The sequence below is a fragment of the Nicotiana attenuata genome, unplaced genomic scaffold (assembly GCF_001879085.1).
Source record: "Nicotiana attenuata strain UT unplaced genomic scaffold, NIATTr2, whole genome shotgun sequence".
In the NCBI taxonomy this organism is placed as follows: domain Eukaryota; kingdom Viridiplantae; phylum Streptophyta; class Magnoliopsida; order Solanales; family Solanaceae; genus Nicotiana; species Nicotiana attenuata.
The window spans coordinates 122,138-141,658 of NW_017671448.1; the positions used below are offsets into that span (position 1 = coordinate 122,138).

The following is a 19,521-nucleotide window of genomic DNA, read 5'->3' on the forward strand; positions in this document are numbered from 1 at the left end:
TAGTGGTGGCACACTGGCCTGTAGCTGTTGCATTGTTTTCTCCATGGGATCCGAGACCGTCGTTTCCATGCACGGGTACGATTGCTGAGCTAGACATATCTTAGCCTGAAATCAAAGAATCTTTGACAAGAAAAAGTGTGAAGAATAACGTGTGTTATCAGAAAACTAGCGCTAAAATAATCACTATTATCTTTAGCCCCATGGTGGGCGCCAAACTGTTTACCTCGAAAATGTGAGTAACAGTTAAAGGTGATTTGTGGTTTTAAAGATATGTGATTTATTCCAATACTAGTGAATATACAAGTAATATTAGGTTTACATAAGAAGAATTGATGAACCAAACCAGTGTTGTTAGAGCAACGAGGACCTCGAGCTCGATTATCTCGGGAGCCTCGAGGTGAGTTAAGAGCAAATAAAGTATGAACAATAAAGCTGAGGAACAATTGTGGAGCACAGTAAACGAGAAAAGCAGAGTAGAATGTTCTATTGCAGTGAATGAGATGATGTTTACAAATGATTGGGGTCCCCTTTATATAGGAGGGGAAAACCCTAATATGGTACATTCCCAATTATGGTAAAGAATTCTATTGGTACAGCTGTATAACAACCTAGTACGGACTCGTACTATTTCATACAAATCTTATCCCATAATTTATGCCCTGATCCATGTGTCCTTGAGAAATTCCCACTCTTTCTTGAGTGTCATCGAAATTGTACTGTCCTCGAGGCAGATCATGATGGGTCTCCGATTTCCTTCTCGAGGTGCGCGCTGATAGTAGCCTATATTATGCGATGTAGATGCTATTTATGCTGTAAATTGACCATACCTTATTGATGTTTTAAGTGCTAAATGATAACAAAATGCTCTAATTGAGGTTTTTACGCTTTGCAGGAGCTACTCTGAGTTAGGAGGAGAATATAGAGTGTTTTGGGGTCAAAAATGAAGATACAAGGCCAATCGAGAAGAGCCCGGATGAAAATAAGCAAGAAAAGGCGAAGAAGAACTGGGCAATAGTCCACCGCGACCATGATCGGACCGCGGCTGGAACGCGGTGAAAGAAAGTGGAAAACAGAATGGCCGTAAATCACCGCGGTCGCGCTGCGGTTGTCCCGCGACCGCGATCGATCTGGAGGAGCCAAGAAGTTTAAGGGCTAAAGTGTAAAACGTGGGAAACTTATCATAACCCTATATAAACTCAACAAACTTGCCCAAGTCAAGGTTAAGCTTGTTTTTAGACTCAATTGGAGGCAAGAACAAGTGTGAGAAGATCAAGACACCTTAGAGTTTTTCATTCTTCTTCTTGTTATCATTATTTTGTGAACTATGAACTATTTTATATTTTTATCTTCTTTTCCCATGAGTAGCTAAACATTTAATCTAGGATTGATGGAACCAATTGTGAGATGAAGTTTTGACTCAATTTTGTTATAATCAAGCCGGGTTTATTATATGATTGTTCAACTATGTTTTGTATGTTGATTAATTGAATGGGCCCTCGATTACTCGTGGCTAATTGCCTTGTGTTGCTTGAGAAAGAATACTAGGTTAGATTGTTGTTGAACAACACCACTTTTGGGTAATTGAAGAGATTCATTACTTGAATTTAAAAGTGGGGTTAGAGATAACAAAACTTTTGTGGGATAATTCAGAGTTCCATAAATTATCGGCTAGAGTAGTTCGAGAGAATGCTCTAGTAAATTATCGTAGTTGATCGAGAGATAATTGCGGTAACCCATAGCTCACAATCCTCATAGAGTATTACGACGAGATTATAGCAAAAGAGTTAAGAATTAAGCTATCAATTGGGGAAATCAATACCCTAGATCTTTTTACCATTGAATTATCTTTAATTTAGAATATTGTTAGTTCTAATATCCTTTTACATTAGCTAAACAAATCTCGCTGTTTATTGATAAAAATCTTGCATCTGGAAATTGGTAAACTTGTACTAGCATCACTAAGAGTTGTAATAGATAGGTTAGGTCCGTGAGGAATCGACTCTGGACTTGAAAAATCGAATTATATTTGCAATCGCTTTGTCTTTTATAAGGCATAATTGAGCGTGATCACGCATATCCCGGCCGGGCTCGATTCTTACTTCCGAACTCGAGCTCGGGGTATAATCAAGTCTTCGAAATCGAACTTTCCAATTTAGACCGTATACAAAAACTTTTTAAATTTGGTTGGAATTTTTTTTCCAAAAATCGATGACAATTTCAGAAAAATTATGTCACTTGTTTTTGAAACAAAGGCACCTAAAATCTCCCACCATGATTGGATGCAACACATCATCCTCACTGTACACATGTGACAGCACATAAAAACACGTGTAAATTCCATGTCACACCTCACAAGAGTCTTACCTTAGCAACTAAGCAATAAAAACAAAAGAACACCTAAAAAGAAAACCCCTTAAATTCCTCATGTGAACACAATCTTATTCAAAGTTCAAACATCACTTTTCTTGGCTTTTGGTTCCATTGAACCGGAAGCTACTTTAGTACTACCTCCGTTCACTTTTATATCACATTTTGACTTTTTACGCAATATTAAGATATAATAAATAAGATATTTAATTTATTATAATACCCATTAATTGATGTATATTTTTAAGAAAATAATTTAAAATAAATAATTAATGATGTGGATATAACAGGAAAAAAAAATTATCTTCTCTTAATATGCTAAAAGTTGAAAATAAAAATAAAAATCTATTTTTAAAATATTGGATAAATAAAAGTGAACGGAAGGAGTACTAGATTAAAGGGATTTGTATGACCTTCTAGAAAAATCTGCTTTCCCGTGGCTAACGCTCCCCTAATTTATCACATTATCCTTATCCCTTAAACTAAGATAATTATTAACTATAATTGCCAAAAAATAAAACAAAAGAGGAAAAGACAATACAGCAGAACTTTCACCAATTTAAATTACAAAAACAAAGCAAAATTGCAAAAATAAAAGAAATAAAGTCTAAGAGGATAATGTTTGGTAATGTTTCAAGGAGAAAAACTTTCATCAGGTGATAAAATTGAACACAGACAAATAATGTTATATTTGTTACATAAATTTAAGCAAGTGAAATTGGGAGTTTAAAGGAAACAAATGATCACGCCCAACTATGCCTTATAAAAAGGACAATGCGATCGTTGCAAATATAATCCGGTTTACAAGTTCGGAGTCGAATCCCACAGAGAACTAAGGTTTAGCTACAGCTGTTCACTATCACCAAGAAGACAAACTTGAACAATTCCTAACTTATAGATATTAAGATTCTTGTGTTTAACTACTTAACTAACAAATTAAAATAGTAAATTAACAACTAACGATACTGAGGGTTAGAGAAAAGATTAAGGAGGTCTAGAGTTATGATTTCCCCTATTGTCGGAATCCTTCCCGCTATGTCTTCTATAATTTCGCCTAAGTATTCTCTACCGATCATGGGCACTCTTATTACCGTAAATCTCTCCCGAGTAATTACGAAAATTTACATACACACTCTCCCGAGCTACGCTAGCTGGCTTTTAATACAGCTCACTTCAGATCGCACCCAAGGCTTCGTTATCCCTAATCCCACCTTTAAACCCTCAGTTATTGATCCCTCATATACTCTGGGAGTGGTGTTGTTCAACAATTACCTAAATATGCACTCTCTCCCGAGTTATGCATACTAAATAGGCACAGCTAATTGAGAGCTCTTCAATCAACCAGAATATAAACGTAGTTGAAGAAATAGAGAAAAGCTATGGCTCAATTATATAAAAACATAACAAGAATTTATCCTACAAAAGGTTCTATCAAACTCTAGATAACAAATTAGCTATTCATAATAGTATGTAAAACTACAATACTAAAAGTCATAACCAACAATGAAAAATAGGAAGAGGAAGGAAAAAACTCATAGAAGAATTCTCCGCCTTGCTCCCAATGTGTTCTTGCCTCCAAGGGTGTTGTCTAACCCTAAAGTAGTGTCTCTCCGCCTCCTTAGGTCTAATTTGTGTCCAAAATATGTCCCCTTCTTGTTCTTGGCCGGCCTCCTTTGTTTAATATAGGGTTTAGGACTTAAAATCCCATGTTTTGCACTTTAGTCCCTGAAATTTTCGCTTCCTGCCGCGGTCGCGGTCAAACCGCGGCCAAACATACTCTCTGATTCTTCAGTTGTCCGCGAGTACACTCTGCCGCGGTTCTGCCGCGGTCGCGGTGGAACCGCGTTTTTCACCCTGTTCCGTTTGGAATTTGGAAAAACGTAAAACATGAAAGTTGTAGCCCTTTGAATTAGCTTTCCAACCACATATTGTGGAGCCCAAATGGAGTTCTGAGAAAAACGTTATGTCTATTTTACTAGACAATGCGCAATATGCCTTCTCAAGTCTTCGTTCGTACTTAATTATCAAATTTGACCCCCGAACACGATCCCGGCTTAATTCCTTGAGCTTTTACTCAGACTTCAAAGCTTCAAATCACTTAAATTCATTCCATAACATCTATATAGCTCGGAATCACACCTACAAGGCATAAAATACACAATTAGTGCAAAATACTAGCGATTAAAGCGCAAACTCAATTAAAGTGCAGTAAATTTGAGTGTAATAAGCGACTAAAATATGCAATTATAGCCTATCATCAACACCCCACACTTAAACCATTGCTCATCCTCGAGCAATCAAACTACACTTTTTTATAGACACGACCTTTTTAAACAATTCTCCTAACCCATCACACCAAGAGTATTTAAAATAGACTAAGCACAAAAGCGTAACATCTTCACCTCAAAATTTGACTCGCAAGTACCACACGTTATTCACAACTCACCCACTTACTCTAATATAGAGGTCACTGACATTACCTTTCCTTCATGAATCAAGTGCCCTCACACAACAAAAGAGAGTAGTTCCACACAATAAAATTTAAGAACACTTATGAAAAGATAGAAAGAATTCACTCACTCTCAGAAATAACATTCATATGCCACAAAAGATGCACCATAAGCTTGCCTGTAGTGTACTACTCCACTAATCGAGCTCATTCAATCTTGGATCAATTAAGACTTTATTTGGTTGTAATGTAGGCTACGGGACGGGTAGGATACATTTAGATATAAGAGTGACTACACCTTCCTAAGCACTTTAATACATACTTTTTAACATTTAAACCCCATACTTATATCAAACCAAAACTCCACCTTCACATCAATTTATATTACCCCATACTTCTTTAAGCACACTTACGCAAGAACCACCACTTATCAAGAATTTTTTTTTTCAACAATCCAACTATATTTTTTTTTTCAATTCAAGTGGCTCTTCCTTTTTCAAAACAGTGCACCTTTCTCCTTATTTCATTAGTTCCACTCAAAAGCCAAACCAACCACCCCACACTTTAACTTTTACAAAGTTCATAAACAATTCAAGTGCTCATGAGAGGTTTCAATGGTTCAAATAGATGGTTAATTCAAACAAATGGGTAAGGCTTGTAATGTGGTTGCCAAAGAAACAGGATTACAGGCTCGAAGGGGTTAACTACAATACATAATAATTAGGCGGGTAAAATATACATATCTGGCTCAACAAAGAAATGCCTATATCACTTCCTAGACTGAATAAAACTACTATTTCGCTTTGCAAACACACGGGGCAAGTTCTAGGCATCAAATGCAATGCACAGAATATCACAAAACCTTACACACACATGGCACATAACTCACTCAGGATTGGATTCATCAAGACACCCTAGTCAGAGCAGTTAAGCAAATTTAAGATCATACAATTTAAGGTACTTATACAAGAGTCAAAAACTAAGCCTAAGCGTCAAAGCCAAAGTACTCTCTATTCTCAAGGCATAACAAAGTCAAGAGATATTACTTCATTTCAAAACAAAACATAATGGCTCCTATTCCCCCCAAAAAAAAGAAAAAAAACTAACTACACCCGGTTCAAATAAAACCCTTGGAAAAGAACCGTGGTTTAAAGAAAAACCAAGGGGTAATTGCTGCACTACCTAACAAAACAAAAATTTTTTTTGGTATTTTCTTTAGACTTACTTCCCTCAATAAAACTCTCTAGAAGATCCGTCATCAGGAAAAGTCCAATCTTTTAAAAAAAAAAACACAGCTAAAGTAGCATGAAAAACTACCCAGACAATCTCCTCACCCCACACTTAAAATTGTGCATTGTCCCCAATGCACATCCATACATACAAGAAGGTAAAAGAAACTCCCTGGTAGGCCAAAGGCCGAAGCACTAGCAGCTCATGGGGTACTCAGACTTCTCCCTGCTTGGTCCTTCGTGCGGGTACCTCACACTTAGTTCCAACAATTTCATTTGTTGGTGCATCCTTCCAATACCTTTGCTTTCCATGCTCCTTGAAAATAAAAAAAATTGATACTACAAAAAAAATATAATAAAAAAAATATAAAAAAAATAAAAGAAAGCAATAAAGCTGGGTTGCCTCCCAACGAGCGCTTGATTTAACGTCGCGACACGACGTGAATCACTTTCTGCCTCCACTTTGAACTTATGAATCAGACCCCAAGTTTTGATTCTGCTCTATGATCATGCTCCTGGGGTGGTGGAACGAATCTGGCTGGCCCAATAAAATAATGTAGTATTCTGCACTTCTTGGCCTTTAGATGAGGTGTGTAATCCCGATTTTCTGGCAAGAAGAATTCCAGAATGTAAGCACTTTGTTCCTCATTCCTTGACTCCTCAAATGGCTCGGACGACTCTATTTCCATATCATCATCTAAACACAATGTGGAAAAATGCTTGGAGTGAGGACCCATGCGCTCAACTACATGAACATTGGGACTGTCTACATTCTCAACACTAATGACAATAGAGTCAGCAAAATATGTATCCTCAATATCCTTGGTTGACTCTAGTATCTCTTCTACAACATCGACATCCTCAAAATCTAGTGCGATTGATTGTTGGTGTTCTACTCTAGCCTCCTCCTCTAGCTCATCAATTTCTGTATCTAATTCACGCTCTTCTTGGATACTATTCACAATAGTGGCATGTTGAGAATTAAAAGCTTCAACCAGTTGACTCATGTGAACTTTCAAGTTGTGAATAGTTTCCTCCTGCCTTTCTATTCGCAGTAGTAATTTACTCTGTTGTTCCAAAATGCACTTTAACATATCTTCGAGCTTCTTCAGGTCAGCTTCCCTAGGTTCTTTGTTCCTATTAACTTCACCAGAAAAAGAAGAACCATCAAAGTAAGGGGTTGGGGGAAGGTAAGAAATATAAGCACAACCGTGAAAGTGACCATCTTGACCACCACACATATCACACACATTCCACACATAAGATTGAGTTGGTGCACAAAACTCGCTCTCAGGAATATTTTGATAATTTTGCCCTGGGTGGTTTCCTTCACAATATGCATAAGGAGGATCAAAAGTAGAATTACCAACAACAAAATTCTCATAATTCCATGATGTCATGTTTCTCAAATAAACAAATAAAACTAAAATAATAAAAAAAAATCAAATAATAAAATAAAAGTTCAAACTTGAAACCTAGCAATATGTACACCTACAACTACACCGTTAAGTTCCCCGGCAACGGCGCCAAAATTTGATCACGCCCAACTATGCCTTATAAAAAGGACAATGCAGTCGTTGCAAATATAATCCGGTTTACAAGTCCGGAGTTGAATCCCACAGAGAACTAAGGTTTAGCTACAACTGTTTACTATCACCAAGAAGACAAGCTTGAACAATTCCTAACTTATAGATATTAAGATTCTTGTGTTTAACTACTTAACTAATAAATTAAAATAGTAAATTAACAACTAACGATACTGAGGGTTAGAGAAAAGATTAAGGAGGTCTAGAGTTATGATTTCCCCAATTGTCGGAATCCTTCCCGCTATGTCTTCTATAATTTCGCCTAAGTATTCTCTACCGATCATGAGCACTCTTATTACCGTAAATCTCTCCCGAGTAATTACGACAATTTACTATACGCACTCTCCCGAGCTACGCTAGCTGGCTTTTAATACAGCTCACTTCAGATCGCACCCAAGGCTTCGTTATCCCTAATCCCGCCTTTAAACCCTCGGTTATTGATCCCTCATATACTCTGGGAGTGGTGTTGTTCAACAATTACTTAAATATGCACTCTCTCCCGAGTTATGCATACTAAATAGGGACAGCTAATTGAGAGCTCTTCAATCAACCAGAATATAAACGTAGTTGAACAAATAGAGAAAAGCTATGGCTCAATTATATAAAAACATAACAAGAATTTATCCTACAAAAGGTTCTATCAAACTCTAGATAACAAATTAGCTATTCATAATAGTATGTAAAACTACAATACTAAAAGTCATAACCAACAATGAAAAATAGGAAGAGGAAGGAAAAACTCGTAGAAGAAGTCTCCGCCTTGCTCCCAATGTGTTCTTGCCTCCTTAGGTCGAATCTATGTCCAAAATATGTCCTCTCTTCAAAATAGGTTTAGGACCCCTTTTATACAAGTTGGAATAGTGTAGGGCCGAAATAAACTTGTCCCGGGCGAAATAGGACTTCTTTTTGACACCTGGAGCGGCGCGACCGCGGCCAAAACGCGGTAGAACCGCGGCCAGACAAGTTCTCTGATTTTCTGCCGCGGTCAGTTCCGCGGTCGCGGTTTCGACCGCATTTTTTACCCTGTTCCGTTTGGAATTTGGAAAAACGTAAAACATGAAAGTTGTAGCCCTTTGAATTAGCTTTCCAACCATATATTGTGGAGCCCAAATGGAGTTCTGAGAAAAACGTTATGTCTATTTTACTAGACAATGCGCAATATGCCTCCTCAAGTCTTCGTTCGTACTTAATTATCAAATTTGACCCCCGAACACGATCCCGGCTTAATTCCTTGAGCTTTTACTCAGACTTCAAAGCTTCAAATCACTTAAATTCATTCCATAACATCTATATAGCTCGGAATCACACCTACAAGGCATAAAACACACAATTAGTGCAAAACACTAGCGATTAAAGCGCAAAATCAATTAAAGTGCAGTAAATTCGAGTATAATAAGCGACTAAAATATGCAATTATAGCCTATCATCAACAAACTAACAGAATATTACTTTTTTTCAATAATTCTTGAATATTTTTAAAAACAAAAGTTTTAGGGTCCCTATATCTCAGTAATTATTTTATCTTTATTACTTTTCGTCTCACATTAGTGTTTATCTTTTCTTTTCTTCTTGAGAAAATAACCCAAAAAATGAAACCCCAACTTCTTGTCGCTTTCTAGCCATTTTCTAAACCGCGTGGTTTCTTTTTTTGTTTGTTTTCTTTGCCGTCACCACTCTCTCATTCGCCCACCTTAAAGACCACCAAATATAATTAATTATCTATACGGCGAGTAACAACAACAACAATCCGGAAGACATTCAAAAATAGGTACAGTTTCAAAAGTAATCAAAATTTAATTAATTTTTGTACAAGGATAAATTAAACAAAAATACTGTTTAAAATCAGGAAAAATACTCCAGTATAATATACTAAAATTCAAGTATAATATACTTGAACTCCAGTATATTATACTGGAGTTATAATATAATATACCGGTCCAGATAATATATTGGAGATTGAAGCACCGAGTATATTATACTGGAACTTTCCGTGTGTTGGAGTTTCAGCATAATATGCTGGAAGTTCATACACAGGTGCACCGATCTCCAGTATATTATGCTGGAACTTTTCGCATTATAGCAAAATAGTGGCTATTTTTCAATAACTTTACAAATGCTATCTATTTTTGAATGACCAGTTCAAAAACTGGCTAGCCCATACTATTTTTACCAACAATCCGGTATAATTTCACGTATGGGTCTGGGAAGTACATCGAGTACTTACGAGTAGTTATTAATACATTGAGGGATTATTTGGTATAGAAACAAGTTATATCAAGATTAATTATCTTGAAATTAATTATTTCGGGATTGTTATCTCATTCTCCTATAGGAATAAAAATAATATTATAATTTCGGGATAACTAATAGTTTGGCCACAATCTCATCTCAAATTTAATATTAAACATTAATTATCTCTTACACCGTACAAACGAGCCCTAATAATTTAAATTACTAATCTTTTTATCCAACCTTCTAAAATTTGTTTGAATAGTAATTTATGTTTGATTAATAAATTTAAAAAGTACATTTATGAATATTAAAGCGGTAACTGATATTTTACTAAAGTTTCAAAAATATTTATGGAAAAAATCTATCAGCTTAAGCAACTTCTAATATTACTAAAAATCATATATCTTTTTCCTAAAATTTTAACGAAACACCTCTCAACTATCAAGAATAAATACTTTTTAAAAGATTATAAACATTTTTTTGATGATTATTAATATTTTTTCCTTTCTAAAAATTTGGCCAACAAGCTGCATATATATATTTATACAATTAAATTATTTATTACATAATGACAAATAAATTTCTTAATAAATTTAATTGACTACTTGATAAAAATAGTACTTAATTGACATACCATGTAACGTGTAAATCTATTAAAAAAAAAAGTTATACATAAATCCTTGATTAATTTACTAGTACTTCACTCTTCTTTGGATCCATCAAATTTCTTTGCCTTTTCCATTTTCCACTGTTTACTTTTCCACACTCTCCTTTGACAATCTCACACGCGATTCCCACCCCCCCCTCCGCAAACTCACCACCCACCTACCCACCCCACCTCCCACCCACCAACCTCATTTTCTAGGAAATTTCCTCAACCCCATTACACCTAAATTCCAATATAAACACACCCACCTTTTCCATTTTCTCCTCTCAAAAACACCATTTCTCTACTGTAAGTAAAACTCCAACTCTTTCACAACCAAAGACTCAATCTTTACACAAATTCCTCATTCGGGTATTCAAGAAAAGGCAAAAACTTTCAATATTTATACAAAAAATGGAGAACAACAATCAATCATCTTTCTGGCAATTCAGTGATCAACTCCGTTTACAGAACAACAACTTAGCAAATCTCAGTTTAAACGATTCAATTTGGAGCAATAATTATATTTCCAGAAAACCTGAAGAAAGGAGAAATTTTGATATAAGAGTAGGTGGTGACATCAACAACAATTCTTCAACTGTTAGCAATAACCCCAACAAGTCAAATTACAATCTTTTTAGCAACGACGGTTGGAAAATCGCCGACCCATCGGCGGTTACCGGCGCCGGAAGTGGAGTTGCCGGAAAAGGGGTTCTTGATTTTGGTTTAAATGGTGGGTTTAATAAAGGGATATATTCAAACCAAGGTTTGAATTTTAATTATAGTAAAGGTATTAACAATATTGCTGTGAATACAAAGGGTGTATTAAACAAGAAATTTGGGAAAGTTGGTGTTGAAGATGAGTTTGGATATGGGAATAATAAAAGTGTGAAGAAGAATAATAAGAGTAATAATAAAGAGAGTAATAACAAGGATATTAATGGTGAAAAACAGAATGGTGTTGATAAAAGGTTTAAGACTTTGCCACCAGCTGAATCTTTGCCAAGAAATGAAACTGTTGGTGGATATATTTTTGTTTGCAACAATGATACTATGGCTGAAAATCTCAAAAGGGAGCTCTTTGGTAAGTTTTTTTATTTATTTAATTGTTCTCATATTTTCCTTTATTATTATTGATCTATATTTCTGTGTTTGATATTTTTGTTTGTATTTAAATTTTTTGACTAATAGGTGGTGTTAAGGTATTTTGAATGGATCTTGTGCCTGATTTAATAGGATAATAGGCAATTGCTAAAGATTTTGTTTATGAATTGAGAGGCTAAGCAATTTTAGTCTAGAAATTAGTTGATTGTGTTCAGTTTGAATCTTTACAGCTATGAGTTGTAATTTGTAACTTTAGTATTAATTATTATTATTATTGGAGATGGTTACGAAGAGGTTGTGAGTTCGAGTCACCCAAGAGCAAAGTGGAGTCTTGGAGGGAGGGATGCCGAGGGTGTATTGGAAACAACCTCTTCACCCGAGGGCAGGCAGGGGTAAGGTCTGCGTACACACTACCCTCCCAGACCCACTAGTGGGATTATACTGTGTGGTTGTTGTTGTTGTTGTTGCTTATGAAGTTCCTCATAGCTGGATTATCTCTTTGAATATTCAAGTCAATTACCAATAAGTGTGAGTTAAATCGGATTAGGATGATGATCTGATGGTAATTTAGGGGCTGTTTGAATATAGTATTGGTTTGAGATGAATTGGATTTGAATAGAGCAGAATTAATACAGAAGATTCATATAACTTAATCGAAGTTTGGGATTAAGGTGTAGTTTAGTAATTGATAAGAAAAAATTTACACTTTTAGCTCCTTAACATTTGTGATTTTGTTTAGTAGAGAGGATCCTTTAATCGACTCCAGACAGTTTAGTCAATTAACTGTCTGCCTTCTTCAAGGTAGGGTAAGGTCTACGTACATACTACTCCCAGGTCCCACTTTTGGGATTACACTGGGTCTGTTGTTGTAGACAGTTTAGAATTGAGGATGATTTATTCATTGATCAGCATAATCTACACTCTTAACTCGCGATAAGATTTGTGCTTCTGTTTTAATAAGGATTCTAAAATCAACTCTAACCAGTTTAGGATTTGAGGCTGGTTTATTCATTGATCTGTGAAATTTACACTATTATTAGCTCCATTAAGATTTGTGCTTTTGTTTAATACATAGGACTCTATAGTTTATTCATTGTTTGTGGAAATTACACTATGAATTTCATTCAGAATTTTGTTTGTGTCTAGTATCTAATTTTCCCATTATGTTTCAGGCTTGCCACCTCGTTACAGGGACTCAGTTCGACAAATAACCCCTGGGTTGCCTCTCTTCCTGTACAACTACTCGACCCATCAGCTTCACGGAGTTTTTGAGGTTTGTATCTCTATACTATTTGTATTACATGTTTGAATGAAAATGGATGAATTATCTACTTATTCTCTTTTTGTTTCGTCGAACTAAATACATGATAAACCAACTACAGGCTGCAAGCTTTGGTGGATCGAATATTGATCCGTCGGCCTGGGAGGACAAGAAGAACCCTGGTGAATCTCGCTTTCCTGCTCAGGTAAGAGAAGTTACTGAATGATATTTTACCTTCTTCCGCAAATAATTTCTTTTAAATATTGAACTGTTATTAAAAGCTAATTGTTGCACATCCGCCTACCATCTTTGTTTCGAGTTACCAGATTAAAGTTACGAAGTCTGTGTTTGGTTCAACTTGAAGATCATTTTAATATTAGATGCATACTATAGTTGAGCCGCAGGGCTTTAGTCTAAACTCATAGTGAGGGTTGGGCAAACACCACGGGTTTGTATAGCGCTACAAAAAAAAGTATGGTATTTAAGTTGAGAAGGGTGGAGGGACGGGTTCATTTTTCACCAAGTTCCAAACGGTGGACCAATAGCCCTTGGGGATTTCTCGATTATAAACATGTTCACTAGTGTTGTTTAATATTATAGAATGTGTATCTGCCTTGACTTGAAGATGAATCGAAATCGATCAACATACGAATGATTCAGTTGTTTGTGGTTCATCGTTTCTGGGAATCTCGACTTACAACTTCTCGCTTACAGGTTCGTGTTGTGACAAGGAAAGTCTGCGAACCACTCGAAGAGGATTCATTCAGGCCAATTCTTCACCACTACGACGGTCCTAAATTCCGCCTCGAGTTAAATGTTCCAGAGGTGATCACCATTTTCTTGACAAGTTTAAACCCTAAATATCGATCGATTGTTCCACGTAAATGTAAATGAAATCTTTTGTATAACATGAACATTTTGATTTGTGATTTTGCAGGCCCTTTCACTTCTGGACATTTTTGAAGAGAATAAGAACTAAATGAATGTATAGTTCTTGCATTTCATCAGAGAATGAAAGAAGGATATATAGAGGAATTTGCTTCTAGTATACTGAAGAGTTTGCAGAGCATAAAACAAGAAAGTATTTACTGTATATATATAAATATATATATGCAAAACATATGATATGGAGGAACACTTTTTGTGTGGAGATTAATATTAATATTAATATTAATATTAATATTAATATTATGTTTTGTGTAATCCAGCAGGAATTGCTGCATAATAAGAAGATAATATGAGCAAAACAAGTTATATCTAAGTTTGTTTTCTTAATAATTATCTTATTGTTATTTGGTGATTAGTTACTACTGTAGTTACTACCGAGTCTACCTCTTATTGCTAACCAACGAGTATCTTGGAAATTGAAGGGTAAAAATTACTCGCACCAAATGTTTACACCAAATTGTATCAAATATTCACTCGCGCAAGGTGTTTACTTTAAATTATATTAATTTATTATGGTTAAGTGCTTTTATTAGGTGAAAAGCATTTGCTTAATTAATCATGATTAAGTGAGATGAATTTATTATAAACATATGTTATGCACTTATCAGTTTGATGTAAAATTGTAAATACACAATACGAATAAGTTTTTACCATGTCTATTACAGGGAAGGAAATAGACAAGATGAAGTGCGAATTCTAGATATCTAGAGTTAAAGCCTTGTAATTTAGGTTTATTTCATACAAATTAACATTTCTAAGGTTATATAAATGTTCTATCTAGGGATGTTCGTAAAAATGATTTTTCGCATTTTTTGTGCATTTTTTGTGCCAAATAAATCGATCGAAGTTGATTGGTTTCGTAAAACTAACAAATAAAACTGACCGAGGAGGATTTTGGTCGGCCGACGAATTTTTTCTATCGTCCGCATACGCTAAAGCATTAGTAATCACAACATTAATGGGAAGAAATGTTTGTTGGCATAGTAGGGCAAAAATTTAGTAGGTTAGTTTTGGGTTTATAGTGTAACAAATCCTAAGGAACATGAAAATAATTACTAAAGGATGGGGTGCAGTAGATAGGGCTGCTCCTCCCTTAATCAGAAGTCTCGAGTTCGAGCCCTGGGTATGAAAAAATATTTGGTAAGGAGCGTTACCCTCCGAATGGGGCCTTACCCGGTGCGAATTTGAATATAGTTGGGCTTCAATGCGGATATCGGATACCGAATGGGAAATTAAAAAAGGAACATGAAAATGGTTATGTATTTGGTTGTGGAATAATGGAACAAAAAGGTGTAGGGGTCAAATGATTAGTTCAATATTTAAGCTGAGTTGGTTGAAATGTCACAACCAAGAAAAGGAAAATTGTTCAGCTCTTCTTTCACGCCACTTCATCTGGAAAATAGACTTAGTCGTTGGTGATGTAGAATTTTATATTTGTTTTGTGGGCCAATTCCAAATAAATGAGACTTTGGTGGTAGTTGGCCGTAGCATTTGATTTAACAATTTAACTTCTATGCACGACTTATTTAAATTTTTTTTTATACAAGCAGTGTATTTATAATTGGGTAATTATAAATAAAATTTTATAATAAATATTAGTAATTAATAACCTAAAAAACAGTAACCAATATGTTATAAATTAAACTGCACGTTTTATGTGGAAAAAAGAAAAAAAAAATTATATTGTCATTGCATAAAACTTAATCCTCGAATTAGATAGTTTTCTAAGTTTGGTGGAATGTATATTGTCTTCGGGTGTCATGTGAATTATTATTTTGAAAATCACACTTTTGATTTGTTAGGATTGTGTTGAACATATTGGTTGGTCACCAAAACCAACGTTAAAATGGGCATGTGAAGTTGATGAGATTTCTGTATGTAATTTTCTTTTGAATAATGTGTATCAAATTTGTATTTTACTTCATATACAATTGCAAAAAAAAAAAAAATCTTTATATATTATTCTTATTAAGATCGATAATGAAGTTGGTGTTAAAATGCCCATTACAACTTTAACAAAAAATGATTACAAAATTAATAAGGAAAGACACAAAAATAAACGAACATGATTCTAAACCTTGTAGACTTGTTTAATTATACTCCTATATGATTATCTCGGATATTTTGCATAAAATTCAAAAAGTTTAGGATAATACAAATTCTTCAATCAAATTACAAAAAAAAAAAAAAGTAATAAGTCTTCCTGACAGAGAGAATGTTCATTTTGCTAATATGTTTCAAAATCGTTGAAGTTTTTGTCAATAGATCACAATTACAATTACTCTAGAGAGGCTAACACACAGGTCACGCCCAACTCTAGTCCTAAAAACGATAAGCGGTCGCTGCAAATATAATTCGGTCTAAAAGTCCGGAGTCGAATCCCACAAAGAACTAAGGCTTATCTATAACTGTTTGATATCACTAAAAAGACAAGTTTGAATAATTTTCTAAATTATAAAGACTAAGATTTATATTTCTAACTAATTAACTAGCAAATACTAGAAAGGGGTAAAATTATCAACTAACGAGACAAAGGGTTGGAGACTAAATTAAGGAGGTCTAGAGTTATGATTTCTCCAATTGTCGGAATCCTTCTAGCTATGTTCCCTACAATTTCGCCAATGTATTCTCTGTTGATCGTGAACACTTTAGGTGCTGTAATTCTCTCTCGAGCAACTACAACAATTTACTAGACATATACTCTCGAACTACGCTAGTTGACTTTATCTAACCGCTCACTATGACAACATCAAGGCTTTGTTATTTCTAAACCTACTTTTAAACCCTCCGTATTGATCTCTCACATACGTTAGGAGTGATGTTGTTCAACAACTACCTAAATATATATTCTCTTTCGAGCAGTACACACTAAATAGGCACAGTCAATTGATGGCCATTCAATCAACAGCAACAAACACGTAGTTGAACAAGTAGAGAAATCCAACGGCTCAATTATATAAAAACATAACAAGAATTCATCTTCCAAAAGGTTCCATCAAAATCTTGGATAACAAATTAGCTATTCATAATAGTATGCAAAACTACAATACTAGAATTCATAACCAATAATGGAAATAAGAAGAAGGAAGTGAAAAACTCGTGGAAGAATTCTCCGCCTTGCTCCTAATGTGCTCTTGCCTCCTTAGGTCGAATCCCGGTCTCCTTAGCCACCTTAGGTCTACATTATGTCAAAAATATGTAAAAAGTCTTCAAAATACCATTTTTTCATGTATATATACCAAGTAGGGTTAGACTCCAATAATTAAACCTTCTCCTATGCGAAAAGGGACACATTTTCCGGATAGGACGTGCGTAGCCGCGCTTGGACCGCGCTCAGACCGCGTTGATTCTGCCTGACGAGCGCGGCCTGAGCGCGGATGAGCACTTGACGCGCAGTTTTCACCCTGTTCTGTTAGGAATTTGGAAAAAACGTAAAATATAAAAGTTATAGCCCTTTGAGTTATCTTTACAACCATATATTGTGGAGCCCAAATGGAGTTCTGAACACAAAGTTATGTGCATTTTACTAGATAGTGTGCAATATACCTACTTGATTCTTCGTTTGTTCTAGCTATCATCCGTTGACCCCCGAACACGATCCCGGCTTAATTCCTTGAGCTTTTACTCAGACTTCAAAGCTCCAAATCACTTGAATTCATCCCATAACATCTATATAGCTCGGAATCACTCCTACAAGGCATAAAACACACAATTAGTGCAAGACACTAGCGATTAAAGCTCAAACTCAATTAAAATGCAGTAAATTTGAGTGTAATAAGCGACTAAAATGCGTAATTGTAGCATATCTTCAACAAACCACACTTAAATCATTGCCCGCCCTTGAGTAATTAAACTACAGTTTATATAGACACGACCTTTTTAAATAATTCTCCTAACTCGTCACACCAACAATATTTAAAATAGACTAAGCGCAAAAGCGTAATATCTTCACCTCAAGATTTGACTCACAAGTACCACGCATTATTCACAACTCACCCACTTACTCTAACATAGAGGTCACTGACATTACCTGTCCTTCATGAATTAAGTTCCCTCACACAACAAAAAAGAGTAGTTCCACACAATAAAATTTAAGACACTTATGAACTCAAGATAGGAAGACTTCACTCACTCTCAAAAATAATATTTAAATGCCACAAAAGATGCACCATAAGCTTGCCCGTAATGTACTACTCTACTAATCGAGCTCATTCAATCAAAGATCAATTAGGACTTTATTTGGTTGTAATGTAGGCTGCGGGACGGGTAGGATACATTTAGATATAAGAGTGACTACACCTCCCTAAGCACTTTAATACATATACTTTAACATTCCAGCCCACACTTATGTCAAACCATAACTCTACCTTCACATCAATGTATATTACCCCATGCTTCTTTAAGCACAATTACATCAAAAGCCACCACCACAATGAATATTTTTCACAACAATACAACCACTTTTTTTTTCTTTATTTTTTTCCAATTCAAGTGGCTCTTACTTTTCAAAACAGTACACCTTTCTCCTTATTTCATTAGTTCCACTTAAAAGCCAAATCAGCCACCCCACACTTTAACTTTTACACAGTTCATAACAATTCAGGTGCTCATGAGAGGTTAAAATATTCAAATAGATGGTTAATTCAAACAAATGGGTAAGGCTTGTAATGTGGTTGCCAGAGAAATAGGATTACAGGCTCAAAGGGGTTAACTAAGATACATAACAATTAGGCGGGTAAAATATATAAATGGCTCAACAAAGAAACGCCTATATCACTTTTCAGACTGAACAAAACTACTATTTTGCTTTGAAAACACACGGTGCAAGTTATAGGCATCAAATGCAATGCACAGAATACAGCAACCTTCACACGTACATGGCACATGACTCGCTCAAGATTGGATCATCAAGATACTCTAGTCAAAGTAGTTAAGCAAAGTTAAGAACATACAACTTAAGGTACTTATACAGGAGTCAAAAACTGAGCCTAAGCGTCACAACCAAAGTACTCACTATTCTCAAGGCATAACAAAGTCAAGAGATATTGCTTCAATTCAAATCAGAACACAATGGTTTCTACTCCCCAAAAAATAAAACTAACTACACCCGGTTCAAACAAAACCCTTGGAAAAGAACCGCGACACAAAGAAAAACCAAGGGGGAATTACTACACTACCTACAAGAAAATCTTTTTGTCCTTTTTCTTTAGACTTAAATCCCTCAAGAAAATTGTCTAAGATATCCATCGTCGGGAAAGTCCAAAATTTTTTTTTTCGTTTTTCTAAAAAAATAAAATATAAATTTTTTTCAATTAAACTAACACAATTAAAATAGCATAGAAAGTCACCCAGACAATCTCATCAACATCCCACACTTAAAATTGTGCATTGTCCCTAATGTACACAATAACCAATAAAAGGGTAAAAGAGACTCCCTGGTAGGCCAAAGGCCGAAGCACTAACAGCTCATGGGTACTCAGACTTCTCCCAAGCTTGGTCCTTCGTGCGGGTACCTCACACTTAGTTCTAACCATTTGATTTGATGTTGCATCCTTCCAATAGCTTTGCTTTCCATGTTCCTAGAAGATCAAAAATTGACACTACCAAAATAATACAATTAATAAAATAAAATAAAATAAAATAAGCAGTAAAGTTGGGTTGCCTCCCAACAAGCGCTTAGTTTAACGTCGCGGCACGAC

At 35.3% G+C, this 19,521-nt stretch overlaps 1 protein-coding gene across 1 annotated transcript; it reads left to right on the forward strand.

The window, feature by feature from the left end:
• Positions 1 to 10,769: 10,769 nt before the first annotated feature.
• Positions 10,770 to 14,152, forward strand: LOC109208358 (B2 protein-like). The gene is made up of 5 exons (XM_019371461.1): positions 10,770 to 11,593; positions 12,786 to 12,886; positions 12,996 to 13,079; positions 13,589 to 13,699; positions 13,812 to 14,152. The coding sequence occupies exons 1-5, from the start codon at positions 10,924 to 10,926 to the stop codon at positions 13,851 to 13,853; spliced, it is 1,008 nt and encodes a 335-aa protein (XP_019227006.1). The 5' UTR covers positions 10,770 to 10,923; the 3' UTR covers positions 13,854 to 14,152.
• The last annotated feature ends 5,369 nt before the right edge of the window (positions 14,153 to 19,521 follow it).